Raw genomic sequence first — 11,558 nt, 5'->3', positions numbered from 1 at the left:
CCGCCATGAAGTGACCTCACGAGGGCTTCTTAGACAAAGAAGATTTTTTTTAAGTCAACATTAGTTCAGTTGCGGTGGTCTTTCTTTCTTTCTTTTTTTAATAAAAATCACCTAGTGCTTTTTCCAAAACAGCCCTATCGAGGTATAACTTACACACGAACTGAAATGCAGCTGTGACCTTCTCACCCCACCTGGCCCCCGCGGCCCCTGCTCTGTCCTTTCTGGACTCCGCGTGGATGGACTTTCCCGAAGGGAGGTGTGCGGGGCCTGGTCTCCGCACATCCTCGCCGGCACTTGCCGTACACCTGGGGTGTCTCTCAGCCCGTTTAGAGCTGCACTTCGTCTCTGCGGTGTTGGTGTGGTCAGCGCGGCCCTGCGGTGCCCCTAACTGCACCAGGCCTCGTGGCCTCTGCGCCAGCCTCCAGCCTCGTCCTGACTGGGGAGCGACCCTGTTTAACCCCCATCCTGCTGCCTTTCCTCACCCCACACCCAGGTTGGGACAGGAAGGATTTTCTAAAGGAGCCTGGATTTAATAGAGTTTTCAGCCTATCTGCAGTCAGCCTGTCACCCGTGCCCTTCCGTCTGCCCCGCCACAGCTGGTGGGCGTCCCTGCCCAGGGCCCCCGGCGTGGCCTCTGTGTCCCCCGTGCTGCCCCCGGGGTCTGTCTGGCTGCCCTTCACTGTCCCTCCCGCTGTGGCTGTGGAGGACCGCCAGTCAGACTGTTCCCTGCGGAGCCTCCACAGGCCCCCAGGGTCCCTGGTCCTCGGGGCAGCCTGGGGCGGCGGGCAGAGGGCCGGGTGTGCGGCCCCGCGTGTCTGGAGCCGCGGGTCCCTCCACGGGAGGTGTGAGCCCCTGAGCCGAGGTCGGGGAGCGGTGGAGGCGGGCAGCGGGCTGGCATGTCTCCGGGGACTGAGCTCCTTCCGTGTCTTTCCCAGACTCTCTGCACAAAGGCCACGATGCAGACCGTCCGGGCCGCCGACACCAACGAAGTCGTGAAGCTGATATTCCGAGAGTCGGACAACGACCGGAAGGTGAGCACCTGTAGGTGCGGTGGGTGCCGTGCCCTGTGGGCCCCGCGGCGGGACAGGTGGGGCCCCGCCTGCTCTGACGGCCCTTCCCTTGGCAGGTGATGCTCCAGCTCGAGAAGAAGCTCTTTGACTACTTCAACCAGGAGGTTTTCCGGGACGACAACGGCACCGCGGTGAGCTCTGGCATCCAACGTGTGGCTGGTCCCCCGGCAGCTGCTGTGGGGTGGCGCTGGCCCCCGGCCCCTCCCAACGCCCCCGCTTTCCCAGGACCATGCTTCCCGGTGCCGTCACAGCCTGTGGGTCGGCTCCTGAACCCTCACCCTCCCGTCACTTCTCCACTGGGCCCTTCCTGGGGGCGCGTCCTGCCGCCGGCTGGGCTGCGGCCACCCGCCTCGCTGCCTGTGCCGGCCGGTGTGGCTCTCAACGCTGGGGTCCTCCCCGGTGAGAGGCAGAGGGCTAGGAGCTTTGGGCGCGGAACCCCTGGCTCAGGGCCGGCCCACAGAGGCCTGGGCTTCCTTTGGAAAGAAGAGAACCACCGTGCAAATTTGCGGGGGCATCTCTGTGGCTGCGAACACACGTGTGCGTGTGTGTGTGTGCAGAGGGAAGTATTGATATGTGTGAGCAGATGCCTGCAGTTCAGACCACCCGGCGGGCACGGCCCCTGCAGCGGGAGAGCCGAGGGGGCCCTGCACCTGCGGTGCCCTTTACTTCTTGTGTGCCAATTGGGCCTGCTTTTGACGCATCGGCGCCTGAGGGCGGTTGGGACACCTGTGGGAGCCTCACCGCACGCCCAGGTGTGCACCTGTGCCTCCCCCCTCCCGCCTCCTGGGGGCCATTCTGGTCTTTCCGCCCTGGTAAGGGGCCGTCTGTACCATTGTCCCCATTTTCAGTTCCCGGTTCACCCCACCTCACCTGCTTGCCACCAAGACCATTGTCACCCCTCAGGGACGTCTTTATCCCAAAGGCCAGGGATGGTGCTTGGATTTCAGGGCCTGCCTCTGAAGCGTCCCCCCCGGGACCACACCCCTCATGGGTCAGCTCCCTGGTCCCCCTCTGCCCCCAGCTCAGCTCTTGTGCCCTGGGCGCCCCTGAGTGGCCTGGTCACCCGTTGGGTCTTGAGTTTCCAGCTCTGGACGATGCCTCTGTCTCGCGTCTACCTCAGGCCCCTCCGAGCACTCACACCGGCCCGGCTGGGGGCTCCGTGCCTCTGTGTGGGAGGGCCCCTAGCTCTCGTGCCAGGCGCTCAGAAGAGGGCTCACGTCTAAGTGGAGAGGGGCTCTCCAGATGTCCAGCAGACTCTGCCAGCCCGTGAACCCGCCCTACCTTCCTGTCCTCCCCGGAAGCCCTCGTCCCCTGCCGGGCCTCCCTCGCCTTGCACGTCCGGCGGCTCCTGGGCCTGAACTCGCCACACGTCTGAGTCTGCCGCCGCCGGCCGTCGCCCCCTCTGCCTCCTTCCCGACCCCTGCCCCTCTGTCCACCCCCAGCCTGGAGCCCGCCCGGGCCTGGTCACACGCCCACCCAGTCAGGCCCAGCTTTGGGCCTTGGCCACCTCCCACCGCCGTCGGGTAAAGCCCGGGACCCTGACCTCTCCTCTGAGGCGCGGCTCACGCCCGGGGCCTCTGTGCTGACCCCCCACCCCTCCTGCAGCCGCACGGGGGGCACCTCTGCCCCCGCGGATGCTCCGAGCCGCCTCACGCACTTCCCCCTGCCTGTCGTGCTGCGTCCCCGCGTCCCCGCGGCCAGTTCCCAGCTCGGCTGTGCAGGGGGCCTCGGGTCCCGGTGAGGTGGGCTCCTGCTGTGTCCCGCAGCACCTGGGCTCAGCAAACGGCACTCACGGCTCAGCTGCGGCCCTGCTGGGCTGGACGGGAGGCTCTGTAGGGCGCGGCCGTGACTGGCTGCCGTCCTATGACTTCCCAGGCCCGGAACACGTGGGGCAGGCTTGGGGACACGACGCGTTCAGTGTGCCTGTGTGGGGTGAGGTGCCCAGGAGACTCGGGGTGCCGTCCGCTCCCTGGGCAGCCGTGCGACCCTCTGAGCTTGGAGTAGGGCGGGCGGGGTGGGCTTTGAGGGCCCCTAGCACAGAGACGGCCCCTTGAAGCCAGGGACAGTGTGGTTACCAGGGTGAGAAGAAAGCGGAGGCGCCCTGGGAGGGGAACGGTGGACACAGAGAGTGGCGCTGGGGTGGCCAGGGGGCCAGAACGTTCTGGAAGGAGCCAGGACACTGGCGAGAAGGAAGGTCCACCGTGTGAGGGAGAAACAGGGTCCTGAGGCAGGTATGCGGGGCGGGGGGGGGGGGGGCACGGGGATGTCACAGTGGGTCCAGAGTCCCCGCTGCCCTCGGTTAGCACTTAGAGAATGTGTCACCACCCTGGAAACTACAGATGTCACCGTTAGACGTAAGCTCTAGTTCTGTATTTATTCACCATGTGAAACTGTGCTCCTTTAAGGTGGAGCAAAGTTAGTTTGAATATCTGGGAGAAGTTTGAGGCTGACTCAGATGAGAAGATGCAGTGGAGTCGAAGCGGAGACGAGGTCTACACGTGCGTCTGGAAGGCCCGTGGTCCCGCCTGCCGGGTCAGGAATCTCCGGGGAAGGGGGTGGCCTCATGCGTCCCCGTGGTGCAGGGCCGAGGCTCCGCGGTAACTGCCCTGGCAGCTCGGCGTGTCAGTCCCACTTGGGAGGCGGGCGTCCAGAGCCCCCTGGGGGACGATGCATGGCCTGCGGAGCCCTCAGAGGACATCTCACCTTCACGCGAGACGCCCACAGCAGGATGGATGTGCTGCTCCGGCCTCGGCCCCCAAATCCATCGCATCCTTGATCAACCACCAGCCTTGCTCCCATCTGACAGAAATTTAATTCAAGCTGGCTCTGAAAATAATTATTGTATTTTAAGAGTAGTAATCATTGGCCGGGACATGATTGAATGTGTCCATGCCTATTGACTTTTTCTATGATTTATAGCTTTGTTTAGTCGATATTCCCATCGAAATTGTGTAATTAATTATAAGTGTGGCTGTCAGGGCTGCAGGATGGAGTGCCCTGGTGAGGATTTGGAGAGATTAAATTTTCTGCGGCTGTCCCAGGGCAGGGCGCGTGAGTTTTCACCACGCTCGGCCTGTTGGATAGAGATGTTTTCTGGGTGTGTAGCAACTGCTCCAGCTCAGGGCGCATCGATTTTCCGGCCTCTTTCCCTTCATCAGCGCGGCGTCTCTGCAGTAACTGAGGAATGTGTGCAGCCGGGACAGCGCCTGACAGATACGTACGACCAGCCTCCGCTTAATCATTGTCTACACACGCCCTACTCTGTTTTCCACTTTGTAATCAAGAAGAATGTTAAAGATACATGTGAAATTAGTTACCACTTTGTGAAAAATCTCAGAGAGATACAGATTACCCTTTCAACAGAAATGCACTGTCATTTCTAATCGGAAACACCTCACGCTGGCCTCCTGTGGCAGCAGCCGTGGCTCCATCCCCCATCGTTCCCGTGGACTCAGGGCGTGGAGCCGTGGGGGCCGTGGGGCAGCAGGAGCAAAACACAGCCCGGGGTACAAAGCGTGTAGGAAGCACTCCACAGTAGAGAGAGTCCACAGACATCAGATAACTGAATACTTGATAAAAATTATAAGATGAGATTTAAAGGTATTGAAAACGTGAAAGCATCAGAAACACAAACAAATACCATACCCTGAAAAAAGCAGGCAGATTAAAAGGTATGAGAAGTGCCAGCAGCAGTCACCGAGGTGGAAGTCTCCACAGGTGGGTTAAGCGTCAGGACGGACGCAGCCGGACGGCGGAGCTGAGACCCCAGCGCGGCGCAGACCTCGCAGGTCGCTGGGAGGCAGCGCCTGGAGGCTCAAGGCGGGGCCGGAGGGCCTGGTCCTCAGGAGCTCGGCGAGTCCTGAGCCGAACGCCAAACGCGAAGACGGAGAGCAGCCCGAGCGCCAGGGCCCCACAGGAAGGACGCGGGCAGCGGGCCTTGTGGGAGCGACAGCCGCCGCCGACCGAGGGATCGGCGGGAGGCCCCGCGGCAGGGCCGGAGCAGCGGCACCGAGCGAGCGTGCGGGGCTCTGCGGACACGCGTGTGCCCGTCGCACACGGGACGGGGCGGCGAGCCCGTCGGGACGCCTCGCGGACTTACTGTCCAGGACGCCTCGCGGACTTACTGTCCAGGATGTTCCTTTTCTTCTCTCAAGAGTCTGAGTTAAATTTGGGAGAAGCTGAAAGGCTTGGCAGCTCTCGGTGGGTGAGGCTCGGGCCGCTCACCGCCTGCAGGTTCCCAGGTGCTGGACCGAGTCCTCTGTGGGGAGGAGGCCGCCGCCAGCGTCGGGCTCGGGGGCCGGTCGTCAGGGGTGCCGCGGATGCACCTTTCCTGACGGTCGCGCCTGCCTGCAGCCGCCACGCAGCATCACGGCTGTCTTCCCGTCTGACCTGCGAAGGCCAGGAATTCACACTTGGAGCTGGCCTCCGCGGGGGTGTGTGTACCTGCGAGTGTGATGCAAGGGCATCTCTAGGCCCACGTGCGTGCAAACACGTGTAAGCACGGGACTGGTCCAGGCCTCACACTCATGCTTCACCCCCCCCACCCACACACACACACAGTTCTCCTCCATCCCTGGCACCCCTGAGGCGCTAACTCTGCAGCCTTCCGGAAGCTGTTTGGCCTGGGCTGCTCCCTGGAAGTGGGGTGTGTTTCTCCTTGATGCAGAGGCAGGGGCCACTGGGGCCGGGAAGCTGAGGGTCTCGGCCACCCCCCCGTGCCCCCCCGCCGCCCTTCCCCTCCCGTACCCACAGCTCCCGCCCTGTGCCTCCCCTCCCCCATCCCCAAACCCTTCCCCCACCCCATGCCCCTCCCCATCCTGCATCCCCTCTCCTGGCCGTGCACCCCTAGGGCCCCTGGCATGGCCGCCAGGGGGTGCTGAGTGGGGTGAGGTTTGCCATGGGCGCTTCTTCACAGCAGATATGGGCTAACAGGTGTCACCTGTGGGGTCCAGTATCCAAGCCTCGCCAGGCAGGGTCCGAGGCTCTTTGTGCCCCCATCTCCAGGTGTCCAGGATGCTGCAGGAACCTGTGTGAGACTGAAATCAGGCAGCTGTGTCTGAAGTGGTCCCTTTTATGCAAAAGGAGCTTTGGCTTATCCCCCCACGCAAACCACAGACGCCATCAAGGGCTCCTGCCGGGGGAGGTGTCAGCTCTGCCTCCCTCTGACCGGCCGATGGCTGGCCTGGTGCACGCAGGCTCAGCGGCGAGGGCCACGTGCAGGTGGCTTAGGTAGCAGCCTGGCGCCCGGTAATTGCTGTGTGCACAGCACCGCTAACTGCACGCTCTGGGAGTGATGGATGAGGTAGCAGAGGGGGAGAGGACGGGTGTGGCTTCGGGCTCCCGCACAGCTGCAGGGGACGTGAGTGATGACCGCGTCCCCAGGGTGTGCGTGGCCATGGTGGCCAGACACTGCCAGTGCCCTTCCCTCCTGGGGGCACGGTGCCCCGTGGGGTGTGGCTCTGAAGGGTCCCTCAGGGCCAGGTCTTGTTTTTTATCTTCCTGTGTGAGGTCAGTGCTCTTACTCTTTTGACTTAGTTTGGGCAAAACGGTGTCCCCCCTGCTGGACACTGCCTGAGGGCACCTCGGAGGCGACGCCAGCGCCCACGGCGGCAGCACCGCGTGGTCTCAGCAGGGCGAGGTGGCCCTGCGTGGCCAATCAGCACAGGTAGTGTGGGTCCAGCGCCGGCGGCAGCGGGGCTGAGTCCGGAGCAGGCCTCGCACAGAAGGGCCTGCAGGGTGCCCCGGGTCTCTCCGGCCACACGCCCGGGGGGCCTGCCCTCGGGAGGCCTGCACGCGGCCCGGGTGATGTGCAGGGCAGGTGCTGGAGCAACACCTGTTTCCCGGAAGTTGCAGGTCCCTGCTGCAGACAGACCCTCCCCCAGGGCTTCTTGGTGCCCCCTGGGAGGCAAACCAAAGTGACCCTATATTTTTTTCTGTTTCTTTTTTCAGCTCTTAGAATTTGACAAAGAGCTGTCTGTCTTTAAGGACAGACTATATGAACTGGACATCTCGTTCCCTCCCAGGTAAGGACCGCCGCTCGCTGGGCCAGCAGGTAACTGTCCTCCTGTCCGTGCGTCTGTCTGTGCCCACCTGTGCCTCTTTCCCCTCCCCCACCCCCCACTGAGCACAGCAGGGGTCTGTTCGCTCCTTTCTCCCAACATGGCCTCAGATTAGCCTACGAGGGACCCACACAGGCAGCTCTATGTTCTGGATCTTTCTGGAACCGTCGTGGCGTGGGTTTTGGTTTGGTTTGTCCGTGTTTGTCTTTCTCGGGTATGTAAGCTTTTGCTGGATTTTGCTCTGGTGTTCACAGAGTCTTGAAATCTGCAGCAATAACAGTGCGTTCCCTCCCAACCAGCCCGGGGCTGCAGAGGGCCGGGGTTGGGGGAGAGAGACGATTACGAGGTGGCCAGGACACCGGGTGGGCGCTCGGCCCGCGGGCCCGTCTGGAAAGACACGGATGCCCCATCACGGGCCTCTCCCACCCATCTCTCTCCTTTCGTAGATTCCAAGTACGAATTCTTATCACTTGGGAGAAAACGGGCCTTGGGCAGCTTCAGGGAAGCTTTCTCAGGTAGACGGGACCTGGTGAGCAAGTGAGGCCGAGAGCGCCGCCTGGCCCCCCTGTCTGTGTCGGGCCTGGCAGTAAGCGCCTCAGATCCACGCCAGAGGAACGGTTGGCTTCAGAGCGCGCTGGTGGGCCAGGTCCTCTCAGGCTCCCTCTGAAGGTCACCCCCTGCTTCCTGGGACACTCCGGTGGTCAAACGTGTGCAGGCTTGAAGGGCCCCCCACCATCCACTGGACATGGGACTCGCTACGGGTCCAGGCTCTGGCCAAGGCGGCCGGGCGCTCGCAGCTCAGGGTCGGTGCCCAGACCAGCGGTGCGAGGTTCGGGGGCCAGGGAAGCAGGGACCTGGGCCCTTGGGGTGCCTGCTGGGCCCCCAGCAGCGGCTCCAACACCCTTGAACTCGTGACTCAGCATTTCAGGATCAGAAGGGCGGCCCTCAGCAATGCCATCCAGGTGCTGACCACCACGTTGCCCAGTCTCTGACGCTACTTTAAATGTACACGTCACGTGCGGTGAACCGTGCTCCCAGGTGCAGCTAAAGTCGAAAGACGTCCTGAGAGACTTGCTCGGCCCGCGCCTCCTGAGGTAGTGCCGGCATCTGGAGCGTCCCTCCCGCTTGACCGGGGTCCAGCGCCTCTCTCAGGGCTGTGGAGCCGGCCAGGAGGGAGGGGGCCTGGGGCTGCCAAAGGCATAGCCCTGTGGACACGTGTGCCCGGAGCTGGCGTCAGCCCCTCGAGCGTCTCCCAAAGGCCGCAGCCTTGAAGGTCACCCAGGTGCAAGGTGCAGAAGATGCAGGCAGGACCGGCCACAGGACCTCGTGGTCCGTGCTCAGGTGGCCGAGGGACGAGCCCCCACCCCTAGGCAGCAGAGAGACTGGCATGTCCAGAGTCGGGAGGGACAGGGCTGCGTGGTCCAGCCAGGCCCCGGCTGGCGGTCTCCAGGAAGCAAGGGCCGTCCCCCCGGAAGGCGGCCGTAGCCCCGGCCTCTGAGATCCCAGTGGTAGGTGGGGGTGGGCATGCTCTGGTGCCAAGCCGGAGGAACTCCAGGGAGGGCCTGGGGTTCGTCAGGGTACCTGGGGCTGCGGGCACCTCGAGGGCACCCGCGCTCAGTCTGGGGCACACCTGCCTCGGTGTTTGATGGACTCGTGTGGCAGGAGAATGACCCCGAGAGGTCCCGCCCTCGTCTGGGAACCTGTGGACGTCCTGTGACTTTGCAGGTGCATTAGGAATGTGCCCATGCTGTAGGGGTGGTGTCCTGGGCCGCGGGTGCCCCCCGCAAGCCCGTCACAGCAGAGGCCCCCATCCTCCTGGAGGTGGCGGCTGCCACCCGAGGGAGGTGGCCTGGGTGGGGCAGGCCTCCGGGGGCACTGGGAGGACCATCAATTTAGGGGCCGGGTTTTCTCCCTTTAACTGGGAGGTAGCATTCGAAGTCTTCCGAGGTGGGAAAAATCGTGGTTTACAGACTGAGTCATCAGCTCCCAAAGCTGGGGGTCCAGCTCACAGTAGGAAATATACCTGCCTGTCAGCCCTGTCACAGCCAGTGGTGCAAGACCCACCAAAGGGTCCTGAGGCCCTTCTGGCCACTGCCCGGCTCATCCATCCCTCCCCCACTGCCCAGGTCATCTCCCCGCACTGTCCAAGTCACCCACCCCTGCCCCGCTTCCGGGGTCATCGTTCCCCTCCCGCACTGCCCATCTTCCCCCTCGTCTGGTGCCTGGGTCACACCCATCCCCTCCCTTGGCTCTGTTGCATTTTCAAAGCATGTTTGTGACCATCGGGTAGAGCTCACAGCCCCCCTGGGTTGCCACGTGGGGTCTGGAGGGCTGTTCCAGACATGGGACAATGTCAGCGGAAGCAGAAGCGGGACAGCAGGAGGGACTTGGTTAGAAACGGTGGCTGTGTGGTTTGGTACCCAGATGTGGTCTCTGACTGTGCCGGAAAATAAGTGATCTCAGGCGTGCTGTGTGTGTGTGTGTGTGATCTGCCGTGCACACTGTAGGCACGTGTGGATGTGGCACGCATGGGTGTGGGTGCACGTGTGTGCAGGATGTATGCGATCGGATTATAGACTGCTTGCGTGTGTTTGTGCAGTGCATGGGTTTGCGTGTGTGCATATAGTATCCACGTGTGCATGCAGAGTTGTACGCATACATGGTTGTATGCAGACGTGTGGCACGTGGGTGTGTGTGCATGGGTGTGTGCAGTATGTCGGGGTGGGGGGGTCGTGTATGCACGTGTGCACGGTGTGTGTGCGCACGGGCCTGTTTGTGGGGGTGGGTGTGCGTGCGTGCAAGTACATGGCTGTGTACGGGCGTGGGTATGTGTGTGCATGAGCCGTGTTTGCACGTGTGCATGGTATGTGCACATATGAGCGAATAGGTGTTTGCACGTACACGGGTGTTTACATGGGGGTGTGTGCGTGAGCTTGTGTGCAGTTCGCGCGTGTGGTGCAAAACTCGTGTGTGTACGTGTATGCACGTGTGCTTCCTGGGTGTATGCACTGCCTGCACGGGTGGAGTGTTTCTGGGGCATGCAGGGGGTGTCCTCTGTGCACAGCTGCTAGCCTAGGGCCATCTCCCGCTCTTGGAAGCTGTTGGGGGCTTCTGGCCTGGCGTGGTTTCCTTGCAGACCGTCCGTCTATCGCTTCTCTCCGAGCTGAGGGGTGGGAGCCACTGAGGAGCCGCCTGAGGAGCCTGGCGCCCGGGCTGCCCTGGTCCTGCGCGGGGAGGGGCAGGAAGGGGCAGGTGGGCAGGGGAGGCGCCCTGGAAGGAGGCAGGAGTCTGCGGGGGTGCCCGCCAGCTGCACGTCCTGCCCACAGGGCCGTCCTGCGTCCAGGCTCCACCACGCTGCGCTCTTTGAGGTGGAAAGGCGGAACCTCCCGCTTCTGTTTCTTCTGGTGTGGCTGAGCCCGTTGGGACCTTTCCGGAAGCCGTGCTGGTCAGTGAGGGACACCACGTCTGCGTTTGTCTGCGTGGCCTCGGGCAGGGCGGGGTGTGCATGTGGCAGCCCCTCAGTCACAGAGAAGGGCCACGCCAGCCCCTTCCCACGCTCCCGAGGCCCGTGTCATCCTCACGACTCCGTTCTGTGAAAACGGCCCTTCCCTCCCACGTGGGCCAGGCGGTCGGGACAGAGGCGCGTTGGGCTCCGAGGCCATGGGCCCTCGCACGTGACTCTGGGCGTTTGTGGGGACGGTCTGTGCTTCACTGGCTGCCGGACTCTGGCCCCTCCTGGGGGCGGGGGACGGGGGGTGTGGGCAGTGTCCGTTCAAGGGGTAGTGGGCACCCCAGGCCGTCGTGCCTGTCCTCACCCAGCTTTCCTCTCTGTGAGGCCTGTTTGCTCCAGCTTGTCAGCCAGGGAATTAGCAAGAGCCATGGGCATCCCTGGTGCCAACGGGCAGTGCCACGGGAGCAGGGTGTCCTGAGCGGCATCCTCTGGCCGTCGCGCCTGGTTTTTAGAACCTTTCTGCGCCTTTTGCCCTTGTTATCCAAGCAGTGGACTCACCGCAAACTGGCTGTGGAGTCCTGTTCCCCGTTCTGGTGGAGGCGAGCTCTCAGCTGCTGGGGGCCAGGGGCTGGGGGCGGGGTCAGTGCAGAGCCTGGAGTGGAGGCCACGGGGGCCCCCGTGGCTCCAGGCTGTGGCTAATCGCATACCCGGGACAGTCCTCAGAGATGCTCGAGCAGACAGGTCTCCTAAGGAGAGCGAGGGGGACGGGGGCGAGTTTCTTGAGCAGAGGCGTTCGTGACTGTTCTCCGCGGGCTAACAGAACTCCACTCCTAATGGATTGTAACTCAATGCTGTGTGTCACATTGCTGAAAGAGGTGCTAATATTTCAGGCGTTTGTAGAGCCTTCAATTCTCGTTCTTCTCAGCCTCGGGGACAGTTTTGCACCTTCGTGAGGGACAACCACGAAGTGACCGGCGG

The 11,558-nt window shown here is 63.0% G+C and overlaps 1 protein-coding gene across 4 annotated transcripts in view; it reads left to right on the top strand.

Moving 5' to 3' along the window:
- INPP5A (inositol polyphosphate-5-phosphatase A) overlaps nucleotides 1-11,558 on the top strand; it is a 187,396-nt gene that overhangs the window by 165,456 nt on the left and 10,382 nt on the right. For all 4 annotated transcript variants that reach the window (XM_024762269.1, XM_024762240.1, XM_024762249.1 and 1 more), the window contains 3 exons: nucleotides 936-1,031; nucleotides 1,127-1,201; nucleotides 7,020-7,093. In XM_024762269.1, coding sequence (XP_024618037.1) covers nucleotides 936-1,031; nucleotides 1,127-1,201; nucleotides 7,020-7,093 — 245 coding nt within the window. The remainder of the gene's footprint in view (nucleotides 1-935; nucleotides 1,032-1,126; nucleotides 1,202-7,019; nucleotides 7,094-11,558) is intronic.

Source organism: Neophocaena asiaeorientalis, unplaced genomic scaffold (assembly GCF_003031525.2).
Source record: "Neophocaena asiaeorientalis asiaeorientalis breed wild unplaced genomic scaffold, Neophocaena_asiaeorientalis_V1.1 scaffold356, whole genome shotgun sequence".
Classification (NCBI taxonomy): Eukaryota; Metazoa; Chordata; class Mammalia; order Artiodactyla; family Phocoenidae; genus Neophocaena; species Neophocaena asiaeorientalis.
Note: the sequence above shows the minus strand (reverse complement) of the source record. Positions and strands in the feature narration are given on the sequence as shown.